The sequence below is a fragment of the Abramis brama genome, assembly GCF_963993115.1.
Source record: "Abramis brama genome assembly, chromosome: 8".
In the NCBI taxonomy this organism is placed as follows: domain Eukaryota; kingdom Metazoa; phylum Chordata; class Actinopteri; order Cypriniformes; family Leuciscidae; genus Abramis; species Abramis brama.
The window spans coordinates 38,839,351-38,863,276 of NC_139970.1; the positions used below are offsets into that span (position 1 = coordinate 38,839,351).

Below are 23,926 nucleotides of genomic sequence, written 5' to 3' on the forward strand. Positions count from 1 at the left end.
CTATGATGCAATGCAGTGCATTTTTTAACAAACTCTTCATTTTGAGTAATTCTGAAACTATAGCAGGCCTTGTTTTTCCAGTGGTGCAACGAGCTGAGTGACAGGCACCTGGGCCCGAGATTGTGGGTTCGATTCCCGTGTAGTGCAACTTTATAAAATTGTGTGCTACAAATTATGTTTCTACATTTCGATTACTTAAATATGCAGGTTTTGCTCTTCTTGGCCCGGTATCGCAGCTTGCAGTTATACTTCTCTATATTTTTGTTGTTGTGCTGTTGGTGGAAGAAACACCGGCTGAGGGAGATTACAGAGCAGAGATGCACGGAGATGTTAATGACTTCCTCATGTGAAGCCAGCGGGATAAAACACACAGTCCCCTTTACACGGTTAGCACAGCCGCGGGGGAATTGCGGTGTGAACGATTTGAAGGGGGGGGCTGAAATTAAACTTGCTCCGAGGGGGTAGATTCCGTCCCGCTCCATTTTTGATCTCATAGAGCCGGAAGGGGATAGGTCACCTGTGTAATTTGGACTAACACAACAGGCATAAATTGGTGTGGGTTGTGTTTGTGTGCTCTCTTAAAAAGTTGTGTGAGCTCTTAATGAGAAAAATATGTCACGGCCCTCGAGAGCCACCTTTCCCCCGCTCTCTTTTCTGTGACGATAAACATTTATGACAGTCCTGTCTTCGCATGCAAAGTAGAATCAAACAGTGAGGCGCTTTATGTCAATATTGAAAATGATCAAGTAGGAAAATGGAGAGTGTGAACCCAGCGGCGTTTGTTTCCTCTCAGGGCCGCAGCACCTGCAGTGCAGTGACGGGTCAGTACACAGATATCTCCTCCCTGTAGCCTCTCGGGACGGGCACCGGGTTTTAGACTAAACACGGCAAAGACAAGCAAACAGCACACAGCTCTCAAAACACAGCACACGCGAGACTGAAGATGACAGCCGACGTGGAGGACAAGCGTACAGTTTCTGAAAATATTTGAGCATAAAACAAACTCGGCACATTACAAGTGCCATCAACATCCTCATCTTCAGACAAAATATTATCAAATAGCTGAACAGATGATCAAATAAAACAATAAGCCTTGAGAAGCCATGTGTTACTACACACGTCAAAAAGCAGACTGCTTAAATCTCCTGTGGTAAAATCACGGTAGAGCATGCCCTCAAATGGCTTATTGCTTCTTTTTTCAGAAAAACTGTCAATATGGCACAAAAATAAACACCAATATTCACTAAATAGTTCAAGGGATAGGTCACCTAACAATACAATTAAAAAATAGGATAGTTCACCTAAAAATAAAGAAAAAAGAAGAGGAAAATTCTCTCTCACCCACATGCCGTTCCAAACCTTTATGATTGCCTTTCTTCTGCAGAACAATAAAGAAAATAATTTGAAGAATGTTGGTAACCAAACAATTTTGGACCAAACTGTTTTGGTTACCTATATTGACTTTCATTGAATTGACAAACAAACAGAAATTAAAAACTGAAATGAACAGTTACTGCAATAGTAGGCCAATAGTATTATTAAATATAGGATAAGTATTAGTAAAACATGAATTCAAAATTGCTGCTACTGGCATTCTTAATGGATGTTCCAGGCCTTATTGTGCACAATTCATTGCTGAATATTATTTAAATACAGTAAAAAAAAAAATACAACAAGGTTCAATTTATTACCATTAGTAAATGCATTAAGTATCATGAACTGCATTTTATTTTACAACATTTATTAATCTAGTTTAATTTTATTAACCTACTTTTTTTTTTGCTGATTTGTGTTTGTTCACAATAGATTAACTAAAGTTAATTTATTCAACTTGAAATGTTAATACATTTTCATGTGTAGAAATGAACAAACATAGATTAATAAATGCTGTTAAAATATGCTTTATTGTTAGTTCATGATGCCCAATGCATTAACTAATGTTTAATTTAACCTTGTTGTAAAGCGTTAGCAAAAATGTTTTTCTTTATAATCTTTCAAAATTCAACTTATTTCACCCCTGATTCGTCTGACCTTTTCATTTTTCCAATCAATTCTCAACGGAGAAACTTTTTTTTATCATACTCTGTTTTACTTAGAAATATGACAGATTATTAAACGCGCTTATCGACTATTATACAGTGGCTTTAAAGGGATAGTTCACCCAAAAATGAAAATTCCTAAAGTTGCTCCAAGCCTGTATGAATTTCTTTCTTCTGCTGAACACAAAAGAAGATATTTTAAAGACTGTTGATAACCAGACTGTTGATGGGCCCAATTGACTTCCATAGTAGGAAAAAAATACTATGAAAGTAGGGTTCCATCAACTGTCTGGTTACCAACATTCTTCAAAAGATCTTTTGTGTTCAGCAGAAGAAAGAAACTCATACAGGTTTGGAACAACTTGAGGGTGAGTAAATGATGACAATTTTAATTTTTTGGGCGAACTATCCCTTTAAATGTGGCTCATCCAATCTGAATTTACAGTCTGCACTATCTGCTTCATAATATGTGATTTACAGTCTAAATTGAGGAGAAGCTCTCTTGAGTAACGCTGGTCGGGATGATGTCCACACCCATTGGGTGAAGCGCAGGTCTTCCGCCTTGTGTCATATCACTCGGGCTCTGTAAGGCTGATCTGTAATTTGGCTCTGAGATGCAGCTGGCTTCATCCACCACCTCAGAGCCACAATTAAAAACTGCAGAGAAGTGGCGAGCGACGCTCTGGAAGGAGGACCTTCTCTAATATAAGAGACCATAATGACAGACTGAGCCACCTCAATGAGGATGAGCAGAGGGATGGCGGGGAAAAAAAGAGAGATAGAGAGAGAACAACATTGAATTGTGTGACCGCAGACCAAATAGTTAGGAACTAGCTAGAGGTTTTTTCATCTGATGTGTCAAGCTTGTGTTCTCCGAGACGGGTTTATTGTGGGAACGGAGAGCACGTAGAGACTCCGATTGGGATCAAATGTGGAGACCGCACTGGGTTTACCCGACCCCGAGCGACAGGGCAAAGGTCACGGAGTTCAGCGACCTGATCAACAGTTCCACTGACAGTCTCTAAACGTTTCACCCCGATTTGACTCCCGAGGAGCTCGATATGTGAACACATTCCTGGGGATCACGTCCCCTTTGTGCTCGCCATGTTGTTTGGAGACGATCTTTTGTCGACCTGCGAGACGGTAAATATTGTCTCTTGCGTCTCCTTTCACACTATTAGCTTATCCGTGCCACACGTCCCAAGGGTGTCAGATTTATGAATATTCAAATGCCTGCTTTGTGACGTGTTAAATTGTTTTCTACTTCATGGCCTAAAGAGTCAATTCAGCAGCGCTGGACTGGAATTAGCCGGTTGTTTGTTTGACTGGCGCTTAGCAAGCAGCAGGGTGATGTTTTTGTTTGCTTTGGTCAATCCGCTGGATTTCTGTCGCTCTGACTTGCCCCTGTATATTTGGACAGACGTCTGACCCTTGTCTCCTGTAAATGAGCTGCTAATCCCTGTCGTGACTACTGTAAGCTGTTGCCCTCCCCTGGACAGAGGGGGCAGTGCTCCAAACACAAGCACTGGCTCCAACAAACCTTCACCAGAGGAGTACCATAGTAACAGATACTACAATCATACTGTATTCATGTACCATGGTGTTACCATGGATCTCCAAAGATTTATTTAAGAAATCAACGGTTTTGTGATATATATATCACTTAAATGACAATTAATAGGAACTTTTCATTGCCATTTAAGTGAAATTACTGAACTTAAATATATGAGCTTGATAAAAATGATCATTCTAGAAGAAAATTTCAGATGGCACTTAGAGGCTTTTGCATCTGAACTCTTCATATATAAATATAAGCCATAAAATGTTTCTTTTTCATTTTCTATACTTTTTCCTTCTTAATTTTCCCCCCAAAATGGTTCATTTAAATAATAATAATAATAATAATAATAATAAAAAATAATTAAAAAATCACATCTTTCCTGGAACATCTGAAAAGATCTCTAATATCTGCTTTATAGGGCAGGTAACACAGCACAAAGATCTACATTTAATCTATCTCTCTCTCTATATATATTCTCACAGACTAAATGCTAAATGTTCTGCGCTCCAGGCAAACTGACGGGAACTGATGCTTGTGACAATAAACCACAGTCCTTAAACACACAGTGGGACATCTGAACATCCTGGCCCTTCTCTCCCCGCAAACAATTCATCTCCACAAGTTTTCCATACAACATTACTTGTGGTGCACTGTTGTTTGCTACATAATAGATTTACAAAAAGTCCCTGTCGCCCAAGAGCACACCACAGAATTACAGTGCAAAATGATGAGAAAAGCTCAACGTTCACTACCAGAAAGGCCATTAGACCCTTCACAATGTGACGAGAACACTTACGGCGGTCAGATTAACAAGGACTGGAACTTCCTACTGAAACGATTGAGGTTTAACAGCTGCAGACTCCCGTTCTTTTGATTAAAAAGTATTTAACATGGACTGTGCAGATTTTGAGGGGAGAAATCTACTCTTAATAAATGTATCCTAAATCATGACCAAATTAGCCAAATATTCAGACAAACACAATGAGTGACAGGCATTCCAATCATGCAGATATCTGGACCTGCTTATCAGTATCAATATTGCATATATATATATATATATATATATATATATATATATATATATATATATATATATATATATATATACATACACGCATATATATACATATATATACATGGCCAGATGAAACAAAAAAAAAGAGCTTTTTGGCAGCAAACACTTAACATGGGTTTGCTTCATACAGGGATATGTAAAATGAAATCTGCTGTATCTTTAATGATGTGGGCCTAATTTTCTGCCAGAGGTCCTGGACATCTTGGTCAGATACATGGCATCATGGATTCGATCAAATACCAACAGATAAAAAATCAAAACCTGACAACCTCTGCTAGAAATCTTATAACGGGCCATGTCTGGATCTTCCAACAGGACAGTGATCCAAAAACAAACATCAAAATCAAAACAAAAATGTGTCACTGAGCACAAAACTAAGCATCTGCAATGGCCATCCCAGTCCCAGAACTGAACCCTATAGAAAATGAGTGGGCTGAACTGAAGAGAAGAAGCGCCAACATGGATCTGGGAATCTGAAGGATCTGGAGAGATTCAGATTCTGAAGGAATGGTCTCTGATCTCTTGTCAGGTGTTCTCCAAACTCATCAGGCATTATAGGAGAAGACTCAGAGCTGTTATCTTGGAAAAAGGAGGTTGCAAAAAGTATTTAATAAAAGGGGGCAAATAATTGTTCCCAACGTGTTTTGGAGAAAAACATTTATTTCATAATGTGATTTTCCCCCACTTTCAATTCTTTTACTTCAATGAAAGGTTAGATTTTTGCTATTTTTTTTAATAAAATATCAAAAGGATTAACAATGCAGATTTATTTTTTACAGCCATCTTTGATCATATTTACCAAGGGGGCAAATAATTCTGACCAGCACTGTATATATATATATATATATATATATATATATATATATAGAGTTCAGATGCAAAAGCCTCTAAGTGCCATCTGAAATTTTCTTCTAGAATGATCATTTTTATCAAGTTCAGTAATTTCACTTAAATGGCAATGAAAATTACCTATTAATTGTCATTTAAGTGAAATTACTGAACTTAAATATACGAGCTTGATAAAAATGATCATTCTAGAAGAAAATTTCAGATGGCATTTAGAGGCTTTTGCATCTGAACTCTTCATAAACACACACACAGACACACACACATACATACATACACACACATATATATATATATGTATGTGTATATATATGTATATATATATATGTGTGTGTGTGTGTATATATATATATATATATATATACATATACATACATATATATATATATATATATATATGTATTATTTATTTAAGATAAATATAATTTATTTACACATACATATATATATATATACACATACATACATATATATATATATATACCTGCCATCTTTTGGTAAATAAATTATATTTATCTTAAATAAATAATACATATATATATATATATATATATATATATATGTATTATTTATTTAAGATAAATATAATTTATTTACCAAAAGATGGCAGGTAAAGGAGTCGAGAGTTATTCAAGAAAATGCAAAAATGCACCCCGACCAATCATTTTCTTTTTCTGGTACGTTTAGTATTTTTGTATGAGAGCACATGTACTACAAGATGTATGACAGTGATTAATAAACCTAAAATTTTGATAAAATATACAAAACATGAACTCATAGAGAAAGCAGAAAACTATATAAAAAAGTTTTCTTCAATTAAATTATCTTAGTAGGAAATATGACATTTAATGAATTTAGTGATTATGCTATTATAATAATTAGAGCCCCTTCCTCATTGCATTATGTGAATCCATCGAGTGATAAAGATAACGTGCTCGTAAATAAAAACAAGACAGTGTGGTATTCAAAAACAAGGTACTTTATAGTTGATGTCAAAGACAAACATTAGAGCAAAGGTCCCAAGAAAAGTTCTATTGTAACAATGGAAAAACAAAGTGACAAAAATAATATGCATTTCTTACATTTTGTAAACCTAGAACTGTTCTCGAGCCACAGTGGTCACAGGTATTACTGGCTGATAAGTGTTTTTTTTCTTTTTTTTTTCTCCTTTTGGACAAACTGAAGATATTTCTGACAAACATCTGGAAAAAAAAGCCCTTTGATGATTCCAGATGTTTCTAAAGGAATGACCCTAATCTTTTCCTAGTCTTCCTCCAGCCTCAAAAACAAATCCTTAGGAAGAGTAGAAAACAAACAAAAAAAAAAAAAACAAGAAAAGAAAGCAAAAGAAGTCACACAAACAGTCTAAAGTGTGACGTAGTGTGTAGTTCACCTAAAACAATGCTCTACATAAATACGATAAAGTCTATAGTCTGTATGTCACAAGTGCTAGATAACTTTCTTCTTCTTGTTGTTGTAAAATATTCAAAAGTCATTTTTCTTTCATTCCTTTTTTAAACGAGTAAAAAGCACATCCGTCGGACACCAAGAGCATCATTCCGTCTGCGAACTGACCAGAAACAGGAGGAAAGAAGAGCTTCCATCCCATGCGTTCTCCAAAGCCTCAACCCTCCCGTGTTCCTCCTTTGTGCAAATATGTTACAAGGACAGACAGGCATGCTGACGCACAAACCATGCAGAAATCTACAGCTGTGAAGGAAAGAGAATGAAAGAAACTTCACCCTGGCCTTCAAATAAACAACTGCTCAGGCCAGACCTCATGGCAAATTAGCAGGAATGACAAGAAAGGTAAAAAACAAAACAAATGGAATGCAGTTCGTTTTCTTTTATACAAAACAAGAGCAAAGAAAATGCCTATCCGGATGAACCAGACAGAGACGTCCCTTTGACGAGGCTTTCGATAGGCTGCCGTTTGTGTTATTGCAAAGTGGTCTGTGAGTTTGATGGCTGTCCGGTCTGAGTATTACTATCGTGTCGCTTTACATTTCCAGGACACTTTCAAATCAATGTCAGCCTTCGCACTTCATTCTTGAAAGTATATTAGATGAGATTTGATGGACTTGGTTTTGATATGATACTGCAAAAAAAAAAAAAAAGCTCGGAAAGAGTAACAAGACGCAGATTTTACAAAACATAAGAGTCCAGAGAGTGACCGCATATAAATAAAACGCTTACATTTTCACAAAGTCATGTCCAGGTTGCATTTCACCCTAAAATCAAAAGGAGGTAAATAAGAAATGATATTTTGCTTAAAGAAAATGCTTATTTAAAAAGACTATTAAGCCCAATTGACCCCAATTCTCATGATCGTAATTTTTCGTTGCTTTTTGTAAATTCTCACTATCATTTTTTTTAATCATTTAAATTATTTTATATTTCACAAAGCTGAAATGTGTAATTTCTGCACCACCCTATGACAATTATTTTCAAATACTTCTTTTGGAAACTCCCCGTCTGCCATTGGTCGAACAAACATATAGCCACACCCCAAACTCACACTATTGGCTGTTGCTTTCTTACATTTTTTTCCTTTGATTTTAGGGTGAAATATGACCCGGATGTGTTCTTGATAGGTTAAAATAATTCAAACGAAAATGAAATGAAATCCATTTTGGATCGCTGTCAGTATCTACTCTACTTGGTCTATCCAAATGGACTTTTACCAATGGAAATGTACAGTGTCAGTCAATAATATTTTTTCACGGGACTTTCGTATGAGAGTTTAGAGAGCACTCTGTCAAACTGAAGCCTGGAACCACAAAGATCCGTTTGATCAAGAGTTTACGGTGCCAGAGTAATGCTACTGTGAATGCATGAAACCAATAAACAGTGCCTTCAGTGGAACCAGCGACGGCCGAAGCCAGACCATGTACTGAAATATATCACTTTGCAATCTTTATAATATATAATATATCTATAGATCTTTGAAATATAAATCTACTATGAACAGAACGTAGTAAATACACAATTGTCGTAATCATTATACAAAGTAAAAGCATCTCCCTCCCACCGCATACAAAAAAAACAAGATAAAACAAATTAAAAAAAGGCTTGTTACTCTCTAAAACAAGAAACTAAAGACTTGAGCATGTAAAACACATTGTCAACTACATAAAGACTGACAAATGAACAAGTACATAATCCAAAAAGTACAAAAAAATTAAATGGGACAAATGAGCTCACAAGAAAAAAAAAAAAAAAACAAGAAAAAAACGGACAAGAAAATAACGGGCACGAACCCAAAGTGGAGTAGTCATACGTGACAGGCATATATAAAAATGAAGTCGAGGAACAATGGCAACGGTGAGTCAAATCTCCCGCCTTAATGAGTCTCATATTGAACATGACACACAGAAAAAGAATGCCAAAGGTAGTTGCCGAGAGGCTAAACACGAGTCAGGGGTTGTCAAACAAATCATCGCCTCTTCATCAGTCCAGAATCGAATAAAATTCAATGTACAATCAAAGTCAAGCCAAATGATCTACTGTCAGCATGCATAATTGCGAATATATACAATTCTATGTGCCATTTCGAAGCGTCGGCGACTATGTCAATGTCCCATGCAGATTGTCTGAGTATCACAGTCTTCTCAGAGGCGTTTACGATTGTTTTCTGAGTGGAAGCTGGTGGTCCCGCTACTTCCTGGATTGTGTCATGTGACGAGCACATGTTCAGTAGCACCTGCCCCTAGTGAAAGGCCCGTAACCCTCCTCGCCGCTCAGGCCTGTCGGCAGGAAACCAGCGCTAAATCTCACCAGGTGGCACGTCTGAAGGCTCAGTGGTACATTTAAAATCGGTAACCAGCCCTTTTCCGCTTGTTTCAAAGGTGTCAATAAAACTGACCATCTGCTGAGTAGAATAATAGTAGTGATACGCTAGTGCCCTTTGATTAACCGGAAAACTAGACATTCATAGCTATATAAAAGTACAACATGTTGAGAGAAGGAAAAATAGAAAGTTTGTCTCGAACTACAAATCGTATGACGCGTGGTCATCGCAGCCCTATCCTATATGCTCGCAGCTAAGTGGGTTAACAGCAAACTCATGCTCGTTGGCGCTGTTAATCTACGACGGTTGAATTCCTAACTTGGCAGATGGAAAGCTGCATGCTGGTCAACCTTTCTTCGGAGGAGGAGGAGGAGGTGCGTATTTGGTCATTAGAGTTGAAATGAGTCGCTACATTGGCTTGCCTTCTAAAGCGTTGGAGGATTCAACTAAATTTCGCCCTTGGATGGCTGGCAGGCAACTACCTTAAAGTTCGCTTGTCAGTGACACTTAAAGTCATGTAACATCCAACACAAGCACAGTAAAAAAATGAAGGAACATAAAACAGGTCATAATGCGTGTGAAACATGAAGATATCTGCAGGGAGTTTCCTGGTAAACATGCTGAGGGTTTCTCGATTCTTTAGGCCAGCCTTTGGCCGTTGCGACAAGAAAAACCGAGGCGGCGAAACGTCTTCCCCTCCTGTAACTAGTTTAAGGCAATGTTCTTCTCGATCCGTCACGGGAACTCTTTTTGAAAAAGGCACAAACTCAAATTGTCACTCTCATGGCTCTCTGTCGGGCTTCCCAGAATCCTTCGCCCTCTCTCACAGTCACACCGTCCACCCTTGCGGGTCTCTCGTCGTGAATGTCAGAAGCGCTAACTCGGATGGAGAATGGAACGAGTCGCTTTTTTCTCCCCCCCCCAAAAAAGAAAGAAAAACAGACAAACAACAAATAAAAAGACGTAGGCCGCAACGAGACCCCACAGCCGAAATCAATCATGTGGACTATAGTGGCTCTGGAAAATATTGAAAAAAAGTTCATGTCGAAAGCACCAGCTCTCACATCTAACAATGAAACATGAGTCTATGTCCTGCTCGAATGTTAAATGTCCCTGTGGACAGACCAGGATGCACAATCCTGGACTTGCTGCCACGGACAGAGACTAACACGGCTGAGACGTTTGTCGCACTCTGGGTGTCACGGAGATTTCTTCAGGCCGTTTCGGATCCCGTGCTCAAAGTGCGCACATCGCGGGACAAAAAATGAAACGGATGGAGAGAGTAGAGTGACGTCAGAGGCCTTGAAGAGGCTCTGAGCTGAGAGGGTCACCAAGGCATTCGAGCGGACCTTCTACAATGGAGGTTCCTCTTCCATAGGCTCCTCCTCTGTCCTGTGGGGCGACACACACAAACCTTCTGAGTTACATCATACATGAGAGCTTTCCACATTTTTTTTTTTTTTTTTTGGACTTCAAGACATTCACGACATTAAAATCACGATTAAATATAATCACCAACTAAATATTTCAGAGTTGAGCATAGGTACAAATTCATTTATATTCACCATGAATCTTCATGACTTAAAGATTATATATTAATTGTAATTTTTTTTTTTTTTTTTTTAGACCTGGGAATCGCAATTTTAAAATTTCAAAATATTTCCAGGTTTCCTTGCCTCTGGGAACCCTGCACACACACGCACACAGACAAACTTTGATTTAGTGATTTTATTTTGTGTTAAGTTAATTTTTTTCAGGCTTAGACATTTTAGTTCTTGAAGTTACAATTATTTCAGTTAGTTGCCAAGGAAACATTTCTAATTTTCATCTAATATTCATATTTTATATCATTTCAACTTTATTTCAATGAATAAAAATTATTTTTAAAACACTAACACAAATATATTACACAAATTACTCAAAAATAATGTTTTAAAAAAGACCCATATTACTTCAGTAAGGAGATGCTAATATAGTTATATATTTAAATATATATAAATATTATATAAATATATAATTATGGAGCCATTCACCTCAGTGACATTCCCATTGAACAATCAGTTTATGTGTTGGTGTTAAGAGCAGATTTGACCTAGTATTTGACCTGTAGGTGGCACTGTAATTGAATTTATATGGTATTCCTGGGGAATTTATATGGTATTCCATTGACAGCAGTGTGTACAAAGTGTACAAACTCATTTCAGAGATAAATCATCACTTCCTGTTTGGTGTCAAATTTGCTGGTATTACTTGAGAATAGTGTAAGACATAAAAAATACACTTAGTGGATTTCCGTGTCTTGGTCTGAATATGATCTGAACCAGTTTTGTAGGAGTAGTACAATAAAAAAGGATGCAAATTCATTTAAAATGACAGAAATGGTGCATGCCATGATGGAGTTTTACAAAATTTTAATATTCTATTTGAGAATTTTGGAAGAAATCTGGAGGAAACTGAAACAACCAGATTCATGGAACTTTCAAAGGATCTAGAGAGGAAAAAATAATTTTGTTAAAAAAGTTATTAGCTGTTGTCTGGTGGCGCTACAGTGTTTGAGAGACCAACTCCAAAATTGGCACAGAGAGTTTTGGAGCTTCCACAGTCAAGTGCGGCTGCCACAGACACCAAGCCAGAAAACAGAAAAGAGGAAAATAAAGTTAAAATAGGTGTCAATGCATTTTCGGCATTTGGCCCCTAATAGGAATAACAGGAAATAATGTGAGTTTGAACCTGTGCTGGGCACATGTATATACACATGCGAGAGTGTAAGAGTGTGAGTGTGTAAGAAAGGTCCAGCATCTGTGCTCAATGTTTCCTGAGTGTTTTTAATTAGGACTCTGGCAGTGTGTGTCTCTCAGAAGCCTGATGCTGCTGGACGTCTGCCCCGAACCGACCGCCTGCCTATCACGGCTCATGCACACACTTGAACTGCACCTCTAGACCCCTCACACAACCATAAATACACATGGGGGTCACATAAACAGACACACACAGGATGCCTGCTATGAGCAAATGTATGACACATTCCAGGAATAAGGTAACAATTACAGGCTGCAAATTCAATGAAAGGAGGTAATTTATTATATATATATATTATATATTATAATTTATATTTTAACCTTAAAATATATATATATTTTGTACAGTTTTTATTTTATAAATAATATATATTGGTAATAAATATTCTATAAAAAAAATTCAAAAAAAAATATTGGTAATTATAGGTAAAACACGCTATTTGTGCCTTAAAAGTAACGGGACCCAAACCGTATTTGTGGAAAGTGCCATATGTTAAACACAAACACGCATACAAACTCAAATATAACTGCACCTCTTCCCCATGTGCTTGTTGGCCACAGACAGAGAGGCCATGGCGGTCACCGTCTCTGCCTCTTCAGTTTCACATCTCTGAGCCTCCAGCAGAGAGTAGCCCAGAGTCGAGGCAGATCGCTCCAGCGAGCGCCAGTATTTACCTACGCACAAAACAAGGTCAAAGGTCAGCCTTAAATATGACCAAAAGCTTTATGTACAGGTGTAAGATGTCAAATACAAATAGCATGTAAAGAGATCACATGCATGCCAGAGTTGTGACTAAACAGAAGTCTAGTCCATATTGCAGAATATTCTCACCAAAAACTGCCCACTTGAAGAGGAAGACACCTTATGATATGCGACCAATCACAATTTGTTTTGTTTTTACACATTGTTCAGGGGCAAGTTTATCTAATAAACTATACTACAAACACAAAAACAAATCTTTTTTGAATGGTGTGTACGATATGCATCAGTCCATCAGTGAATGAATCGTGAAAGTGTGTTTGCACTCACTCTGGACTTCCAGAACTTTCTCCATGGAGTGAATGGCATTGGGGTTCGGCCTCTGTTGAAGGACGTCTTCAGGAAGAGGATCCAACTGGAGGGAAGATCACAGATTTAAGATTAAACAATAGACTGGACAAAGATCCCTTTAAATGAACCTTTAAATTAAATAATTGATAAACTCAATGCCTATATATATATTATACGTATATCATACGTATGCATGTATGTATATATAAAGCATTGAGTTTTTTACCATAAATATATAATTGAGTATTTCTATCCTCTATTTTTAGTCACAATGAAATTGAAAAATCTTATTTTTTATGGAATATTGTAGTATTAATTATACATGATTTATCTGTATGCATCTTTTTTTTTAATTCATGTGGCTTCATCATTTTGAATCAAAATAACTTTTGCAGCAACACCTCTTCTCTGATGAAGAGTTTACTGGCGCGAGAGCGGGGCAACCTGTCACTCACATGAGATCGACCAATAACCACAACCATCAAATCAAATCCCCACAGAAAAAAAGCAAATCCCATCATACATTTTTTCTTGTCTGAGAAGCCATTTCACTCGGATACCCATCACATTAGGAAAAGAAAACAATAGGGAAGAAAAGGTGATAACTTTTCATGCTAACTTTAACACAAAACTGTGTGATTTTGGAGAATATATACAACAAATCCACATCTTCATCAGGTTATTTATGGAAGCAGACCTTGCTAGTTATTTTCAGGGACCACCGATGTCTACCTGTCAATAAATGTATCAATAGCAAGGTTGTGTTTACGCTCTAACGGCGGCTCACAGATGTGCTGAATGCTGTGCTTTAAAGCTAGCCAACAATGCAGGGCTTTGTGCTTTGTCACAGCGCGTGGGCAACGAGACCTCATGCTCCGGCAAACCCTCACGACAGCTCAGGGACCAGCGAGACCACGGCCCAGAGGAAACAGCCAGTGTGCGACGCTGCATTCCTCATGTGGAATGATTCCATTTCCCCTTGGCTCCCGGCTGCATTTTTTTCACCCCCACGCAAAAAAATAATGAAAATCTACAGCCAAGCATTTCATATGCAAACATTACAGATGAAGAAAAGGGCATGCGTCCTGTCATTCATCCTTCATAAACCATTTACATGAAAAAGAAAAGAAAAGAAAAAAAAAACGCATGAAAACAGGGTGGAGTGATTTTGAAATATTATCAAGTGTAGAGAATGAAAGAAGGAGGGAGAGATCATTCTCTACTCCTGGCCGAGCTGGAAGCTTTGGTTTAATTAAAACAAATAAGACGAGGGCAGGAGGACTGGAGGCGTTGGGAAAGGCCGTCTGAGGAGACTTTAATCCTGCTGTGGCACGACATATCAAACCCCCAGTACTAAAATATTAGAAAACACACAGTGTAAGCAAACTCTTTTTATTTATATGAGTTATGTACATTTTATTTATATAGCACCTTTAAGAGAAAATCTATCTATCTATCTATCCATCCATCCATCCATCCATCCATCCATCCATCCATCCATCCATCCATCCATCATCGCATTTATGTATATACAGTATAAAGTGTTCATATGAATATTGTATTTGAAATGTGATTTGAACCTTGGTGTTTCCATCCAACATTTTCACACAATATAAAAAATGTGTGTAAAAACTATATGAATGCAGGCCGGCTAACGAAAACAAAAATATGCTCAATATCATTTTGCATCCGCCATAATTCTTCAAACGACACGTTGCCAGCTCAGAAAGTCCGGCCTCAAAGAAAATCCAGATTTTCCCACAGGTACAACATTGCGGTGGTGTTCATCTCGTAAATATGATCGTTCCGACATGACTTTAAGGCAGCAGTCCCATGTGGAGGGGTGAAAAGTCTGCGTGTGTGTGAGGCCAGCTGGTCATTCATTCACACTTTCCCGCTGTGCAGTGCGACTGTAGGTCAACACTCGTGCCCCCCGGTACGCTCCCATAGGAATCCTCCCAGTTCAGCCCGGCCCCTTTCAGCTCTCCAGTCCCGCCGCGGTCGCGACCCTGTCCTGCCCTGGCACTGGCCGAGGGGGAGGTGGGGCGACCTGTCCGTCATCGTGATGGACGGCCCTGCTGCACGTCTATAAACTTTAATAGGTCTTGTCAGCGCACGCCAAGCTGCTTGGCAGGTATGAAACACATGCCAGTTGCCGGCATCCACCATGACAGTGGGATTTATTTGATTTTCCCTCTCGCCCTCGCCCGCGGCCTGAGTGTGCGAGGACCTTCACATTCTCCAGGAAAAAGAAAAGCTTTTGTTAGGATGGTTTCTGTCAACCTGCCTGCAGCAATATAAATTCTGACTGTTTGAGAACGGGGCACGTCCTTCAAATATGGATGAAGCCAAGCGAACTGGGAACTTCATGCAAAACAGGGTTACCAAAAGAACATGCAATAGTGCAGAGAAGCAAAAAATAAATAAAGCTTGATAGTTTGCAATACATTAAGGCAGTGGTTTTCAATATTTTGGGCGATGTGCCACTAAAACTATTTAGTTAGCACTTTCCAATTTATATTTTTTTTGGATAAATAATGGAACAGTTTTATCTGTAAAATCAATGAAAACTATATTTTTTCAGTTTTTAATGTTTTAATGCATAATTCCAAGACTTCTGTTTACTTTGAATGAAAACAGACAGAAATCATTCACTCACAATTTTGCATTCAGATCTGCATACTCATCACCAGAGAAGAAGGTGGCGAGAACCCAACTGGTTCTTGTGTGTATAGTCAACATGGTAGATTTAAAGGGGCAAAAGTAAGAATTTTCATGTATTAATCGCTTTTTGTATTTTGCATTGCAAAAAAAAAGTCTTCCCCGACTTCCCAGGTTGTCTATGAAAGCCTGTATTTTTATATTTTGGGCCAAAAACCCAAAGAATGTTTCATTCTATGACACATGAAATGAATGCTTATACAATGTTCAGTATAATGCCAAAAGTATTGTAATGTCAAAGTCATGAAAAGAAAAGGGATTCATTCAAACAATAGTCTCACATAGCCAGATCTATATATAGTCTATAGTCTCAAACATACTTTATATCCAAACTATCATAACAGTGTAATTATAATTACTTCATCTGCCGACATGATGCCGGTGAATGATCAGATGCTTTCTTAACAGCTGTTTTCTCACAGCTGTGATTTTTTGTTGGGTTTGTTTTGTTATTGAAAGGAAAGCTCGCAGCTCATATTTAAGTATTCATCTTAAGTATTCAGCAGTGTGGTCTGGATGTTCGTTAACAGTATATCGCTGCAAAGGTATTTCCAACTTCTTTTTACTTCTAAGCAAAGAACGAAAAGGAACTTCGCCGTGAGTATATCGAGGCACTGAATCAAGTTCAGTCTATTGTACGTTACATGTGCATGAGTGCGAGAACAAGCAGTAAGTTGCTGACTGCAGTTCACTTAAAGGCCTACATATAGCCCCTCTAAATGTGTTAAAGTGAACATGATATGGGAACTAGGGAAGTCTTTTGTAACTATAATGTACCACTGCATTAATGCATTGAAAATTATTTTACTAGAAGGACATTCATGACCAGCCCTGACAGAGCTGATTACAGTTTATTTTGAAATTGCTAATTTGATTGCAGTGACCTAACAAACAGTCCTTTACAGGACAGAAAATTCTGGAAATCAAGCCCAGGTCACATAGGTTAAAGCTTGCATGTTTACTGTAGCTGTTGGGTAAACACAGAAAAAAACCTCATGGTGACTGGCAACAATTAGCTTATTAGGACGTTGTTTATCATATAATTGCTAATGACCACAATTTGAGAACAACATCTGCTTGCACACATCCATCAGTGAGTCATGGATTCAAGGCTGAATGACGTCAGAGTCGAAGCATCATTCATTAGCTTTCATAACTAGCGAAATCTTTGGTTACTCACGGATAACAGTGAGAGAACTGATCATCAGAACCGCCCCTGATCTGACTCATTTTCAAAGGAAACACAATCCTCATTATAACAGCGCCTCTTTCTCTTTATCTGCCTTTAAACAAGAGGAAGTATATTTCACACACACCAGCCCAGGCAGTTAAACGCTCAATATAATGACCACAGTCACATAGGAGGCTGCTGCGCTGTAAAGCGGCTCAATCGTTCACTCTCTCGCTCCATGAACAGCAGGGAACCCGGATAGTGTCACTGCGGTTCGCTTATAACAATTTGTGTAACGCCAAATATTTTTGGTCTCTATAGGAAACTGTACTTAGGTTTAGATGACATGTACAAAAATACCATAAGATTGTTTGTGATTGATAATTGATATTCAATTGATATTTAAAGACTGTATTGCTTTATGTGTAATCATTCTAAATATTATTAAATATGATATAAATATTATGGAGTAGAATATTCCTTTAAATATTATTGAATTATAATTATATATAATAATTTTAAAACAGTTTTACATTCAAATAAATATAATGGCATATTATAGCTACAGATTATATAAAGGTATATTGTAAAAAAAAAAAAAGATAATAAAATAATTATATTATTATTATTATAGAAAAACTATATAAATATCTAGAAATGATAACCAAAATATTAAACTCTGTAACATTTAAAGATTATATTGTTATATTTAATAAAAACAATTATTAAACAATGTAATCTTTACATATTACAGATTAGAGTACTTCTGTTATTATTAGTCATTATTATCATACATTTTTAATTATACACACACACGATTTTATATTAACAACATATCTTTATATTATTTACATAACACTATAATCTATTAAACAATGGATAATGCAGCCAATGCTATCAGAAGATTAAAATCAGTCTCAATTAATCCTTCTGTAATGATGAACATGATTAATCTATTATAACTGCATTTGCAAACAATGCCTTTTATTATGTAGTGTGTTCAGTTTTACTGTAATCATTTTCTCTTTTAAACTACAGAACACACAACATGTTAAAAAAATGGTCTAATTGATTCCTAAAATAAATAAATTGGTTTAGTTTTGAATGAAAGCACTCTATTGAGCTTGATTTACCTTTCAATTTATAGACGAGCGAATGAGCAAACCAGGCGGAGTGGAGGTTCGGGTAGCTGGAGCACCTGTTATCCCATGAGTCTCTAGTTCAAACACACTCAGACACGCTCTCGAAAGCTCTCAGACTCTATCGACATCATCTACTCACTGCCCTGAACTTCACCTCCGTTACAATGTGGGCTTGAATGCAATGATAAAACACCTGCTTCCTGCAATACTGATTACAGTCTGTGCTCTCGTTTCTTAATATCTACTATCTGGCCTGCGCTTCTCTTCTCGGGGCATTTGAGACATCTTGCATGGGTCATCAAATGACAGTGCCCTTTTGAAAATCCCCTGAATGAGTGCCATGAAAAACATACATGATACTCCACAAGAATCTAAACAAGGCCTCCAATTTTCATACTTGGACAAATAAGGCAGAGACAAGCCAATGAACTCTTTGCGTATTAAAACAACATGCACTGGAGAGGGCTGAAGCATCTAATATGGCATTAGTTGTTCTGTGTCCAATGCTCATGGGATAGTCAGTCCTTCCACTCTCGAACTTTATGACATACGCTTCCTCTGTACTTTGTGCTTCCTAATTTCCTTTGATTACTTTAAGTCTGCATGTGTGTCTCCCCGGTCTGCGAGAGGTGTGAAGATAACTGCTTTCAGATGGGCCGCTGGTAGCGTCTGTAAGCTGAAAGGGAAGAGAGCGAGCGTGAGATACTCCGAGCCCCCCCGAACATCCCTCCAGGGAGTGCACTCGATAGGCAGCTGAAACGGGCCCTTACTGAGCAGTTTTGCTTGCTCAATGCCTCCGTCTCCTTTATCCTTTTCCTGCTATGACAACTAACCTTCCCATGGGGCAAACTGAGATGAAGGCAGCGTCAGGCAGGCCTGCAGACTCGCTGTCTGCCACCGACCGAATGCTGGCGCAGGTAAACCGATTATGATTATTGCATTAGGACTGCTAGTATGTGGTTCTACTCTAAAAGCAAACAGGTCTAGATCAGTTAGTGCATTTATTTTCTGACAAGCCTGTGACTGTGGAGACACACAGTGCCTTGTGGGTAAGAGAAAAAGTTAACATTCCTATCCCATGCACATGTACAGGTCACACTAGCTGCTTTCTTTCTTTCTTTCTTTCTTTCTTTCTTTCTTTCTTTCTTTCTTTCTTTCCATTTATCCATCCATCCAATTATAATGATTAGAAATTATATTCTATTCTGTAATATTTAATATTATTCTTATTATACATTACATGACTAATGAGCTGACACTTAATAATAATAATAATAATAGTCAAACAACACTTAGTAGTAACAAATAAAAAGCTACAAGAAATAGGCTCACTCGCCGCAATGAAAAAATGAAAAGAAAATATTAACTTATTAAACCTGGTGAGCTCTGACTTGATTAGTATGTTTATATAAATAAATAAAATTCTTGTTGATTGCGTAAGTCAGGTATTAGAAATAAAGAAAAGTTGTGCACATAGTTTTGTGAACTTTTGTGATTTTTTTTACAAAAATATTTTAATGTATATAAAATGTAAAATTTAAACATCTAGCAAAATCTACACCACTATTCAAAAGTTTGGGGTCAGTATGATTTTTTTAAAACTAAATTAAAACTTGCATTCAGCAAGGACATTCAATCAAAAGTGACAGTAAAGACTTTTACGTTGTTAAAAATAAAATTCTAGTTCAAACGTGCTGTTCTTTTAAACTTTCAAAGAATCTTGAAAAAAATGTATTACAGTTTCCACAAAAATATTAAGCAGCACAAATGACATTAATAATAATAAGAAAAGTTTCTTGAGCAGCAAATCAGCATATTAGAAAGATATCTAAAGGATCATGTGACACGGAAGACTGGAGTAATGATGCTGATTTAAAAATATATATATTTATTTTAAATATTACTGCATTTACTGTTCTAACATCTGAAATGTCTGAAGCATACCAATAGTGACAGAACTAACTAACATGAGTCTAATTTCTGGTGCAGAAGTCACAGAGAGCACACAAGCACTCTCACCTTGTTTTATTATCCTGTTTATTTTCCTCTCATCCCCAGAAATGGAGTGGAGACAGCTCACTTTTACTGTTCCAGGAATGTATTTACAGGCTTGTCTCTAGAGCTTCAATAACACCAGGAATGAGGCCCGTCCTCTCAGCTGACCGTAAGAGTGGCAAAATGATTGAGCCCTGCTCTGAACACTAACTCCCAGCGCTCAGCTAAGCTAGCCTCTGGGAAGCCGTATAAACTCAGCACAAGTGTAAATGTTGGGATCCACATGGGCTGGGATTGTATTTTAGAGGCTCAATGGGTCTGCATGGATGGTTTCAACAGGTTCACTCCTTAACCAATAGAAGTTAACCCTGTAAGGATGTGCCACATAGTCACTCTCTCAAAATACACACAATTTCTGATGTCTGAAGGCCTGTCAATTCACTTAAACCTATTTTTGTATGCAATTCTGTCAAACGAATCATAGACAAAATATGACTATTTTTATGAAGTCAACATCAGGGCTCTATTAATTCTTGAGAATAAAACATATTTAAAGCATGTATTAAACGAAACAAAAACTGTTTCACACATGGAGCTGCAGTAGTCCCTGTTATCTGTCCTTTGTTTTCTAATTCTATTTCTTTAATCTCAATTTTTTAAAGGGCTCATATCATGAAGGACCAAATTTTGCGTTTTGATAAAACAATGTATTTGACTTTCAGGATTTAACATTAATGCTTTACTACCTACATATACACGTCAATGCCACTCTTGCATGATCAGAAACCCAAGGTGAGCCCATTAGGGAAGTAGGATATATTGTATTATCCCTAAATAGCAGAAGCAACATAATAACCATGTTTACCAGTCAGAGGCCATGTTCACACAGCAGTAGTGTACAGTTGTCAGTCCTGTATTTGAGTACTTAAAGGGATATTTCACCGATGGAAAGATGAATGTGTATTTAAATTGGGTCATTTATGTAGTAGAAATGTGAAATTATTTTAGAAGTTGGTGCCTTCTAGACTGAGAAAAGCCAGAAAATGTATTTTTGGCTCATGTGGATGAAAGACAACAACTCCCAGAATGCACTTGCTTCGCTGCCCTACGAGGCCACTCCCAAGCCACGCCTACTGGTTACAGAGGGCAGTATCGGAAGAAATGATACAACTAGGCTACTAGTTGACTCGAAACTGAAAAGACGCGGTTTTATCGTGAGATCCCCCTATGGGTGGGTTGAAAACATGCGGAACTAGCTCCTCCTACTGGCTGTAGTCTCTCGCCTCTGGCCAAAAAAGCCTCCGATGACGCTAAATGACGATTTTTGCGAAATCTCTCGTCTCAGGGGGACATGAGGGAGGGAAGCACGGTCATTCGAAAATACTACCGGGTTTCTACTGATACAAAGCTTAATGCTAATCAGTGAAGTATCCCTTTAATACGGTAACGTTCACACACAGTACGGTTATTTATGGGAGTGACAACTGCATTCTTTAAACAAACTCACACCAATACACTTTCAGAATTAACCGCACCCTCAAAAAACCTGTGCCGAGTGAAAGGAGAAAGGAACCATACTGGACAATTAGTTGTCTGTCACGTCAAACAGTGCGAGAGAGCCTCTCTGGAGGAGACAGAGAACACACAATCTCCAAGAAAGAATGGAGATAGAGAGCTGCCAACACAGGCAACATTTCAAGACATCACAGGTCCAACATTTGGTTGTGCTGTGTAGTTTTAGCTGATTAGAGTATCGCATCTTTAGCTTCGCAACATGCCGATGTCAAATGCTATTGAAATCAATTGAGGATGGATGCAATAAGTTGATGTTTATGTACAGTGTTCCAAATCACTTATGAGGTTCATTTAGGCTGCTGTTTAGACAGCAAAGCAGAGCCAAAATGAGAATGTATTTGATTTAGAAAGAGAAAGGAAAGGCCCCGAATAAAAAAGATGAAGAGAAAGAATAGCAGTGAAGATGAGAGATGGGAACATAAAATAAATTATTCTTCCTCTGACACAGAGACAAATGGATAAATGACGCCCCAAAGCTTCATTTGTCTTGTTTCTCCATGTGTGGACAGTGAACCGTTCGCTATTCTTTCACTCCCACCCTCAGACTGGACTTTGACTGTGTCAGCTGAACCTTGGTGGCTGGCCAGTACAAAGGGAGTGCTGTTAAACACACACCCTGACAAACATCTAGTCTGTGACACCCTATACAAAAGCTGGGTGGGAGGATAGAGGACAGGGCTTGAGAACAAGGCCCAGGGCCAGTAAAAAAAAGAGCTTCAGCTCAGCTGATGGAACATTCACTTGTCCAGTTTGGCCAGTTATCAGTATGCAGAACTGCTATGCAGAAGACTTGCTCTTAAAGTCAGCTAGAAGACACATGATGGGATTCTTTTGTAAAACTCAAACTTTTTTTTAACTTAACACAAAATTCACTAAGTGTGACACTGTAAAAACAGCGAGAAAAGATGCAACGGCTAAAGATGTCACCCTGACTCAACACAATGTCCAGCATAGACCGACTGTTAAGACTGCACAGGAACGCTTAAAATTGGTTATTTAACTAAATAATAATTGTAAAAAATTTGTTATTTGCTGTAAATGTGTCTCAAAGAAATCTTAATAATAAAAAAATAACTAAACTTGAGTATAAACTTTGAGTATATATACCATTTCTTGCAGGAAAGTGGAGTTTAGTTACTATTTCATTTATTATTGTTATTATTATTAATTTAATAATAAAAATAAATAAATGACACACTCAACCCATCTACACTCCAGTTTTCTGTAAAAATAAATTCTATATGAAATAAATAAAACAAGTACACACACACATATATATACTGTATGTGTGTGTATGTATATATATATACAGTTTACACAGATACACATGTATATATATATATATGAAGACCTCAGATGCAAAAGCCTCTAAGTGCCATCTGAAATTTTCTTCTAGAATGATCATTTTTATCAAGCTTGTATGTATATGTTCAGTTATTTCACTTTAATGGCAATGAAAATGACCTATTAATTGTCATTAAAGTGAAATCACTGAACTTAAACATACGAGCTTGCTCATTTTAGAAGAAAACTTCATTTTATATATATAGTATATACATACACACAAATATTATATAAACATACTTTTATGTTAGATGCGATTAATCACATTTAATTAATTTGACACATATATATATATATGAAGAGTTCAGATGCAAAAGCCTCTAAGTGCCATCTGAAATTTTCTTCTAGAATGATCATTTTTATCAAGCTCGTATATTTAAGTTCAATAATTTCACTTAAATGGCAATGCAAATGACCTATTAATTGTCATTTAAGTGAAATTACTTAAATATACAAGCTTTATAAAAATGATCATTCTAGAAGAAAATTTCAGATGGCACTTAGAGGCTTTTGCATCTGAACTCTTTATATATATATATATATATATATATATATATATATATATATATATATACTAGAGAGTAGATATGTTGAGTTTGTAATGTCCGTTGCATCAAATGGCATCATTGATAACATAATTTGTTTAAATAATGTGGTGAGCGAGGTGGAACTAACTGTTTGTCCAATTAATGAAAGAGTTGAAACTGTTTGAAACTAGAACAACCATTATTTCTCTTCAGTGTCTAGTTCTGTTCAGTGTCATTAGTACAGAATTACAGAAATACATAGTGCAGAATTAACTTCCCCTTTAAAACGAT

The 23,926-nt window shown here is 37.2% G+C and overlaps 1 protein-coding gene across 5 annotated transcripts in view; it reads right to left on the reverse strand.

Moving 5' to 3' along the window:
• Positions 1-6,479: 6,479 nt before the first annotated feature.
• Positions 6,480-23,926, reverse strand: part of hdac4 (histone deacetylase 4) — a 218,259-nt gene continuing 200,812 nt past the window's right edge. For all 5 annotated transcript variants that reach the window (XM_084123202.1, XM_084123200.1, XM_084123201.1 and 2 more), the window contains 3 exons: positions 13,140-13,224; positions 12,643-12,784; positions 6,480-10,703 (listed from right to left, as the gene is read on the reverse strand). In XM_084123202.1, the coding sequence (XP_083979328.1) occupies positions 10,664-10,703; positions 12,643-12,784; positions 13,140-13,224 (267 nt within the window). In that variant the 3' untranslated portion in view covers positions 6,480-10,663. The remainder of the gene's footprint in view (positions 10,704-12,642; positions 12,785-13,139; positions 13,225-23,926) is intronic.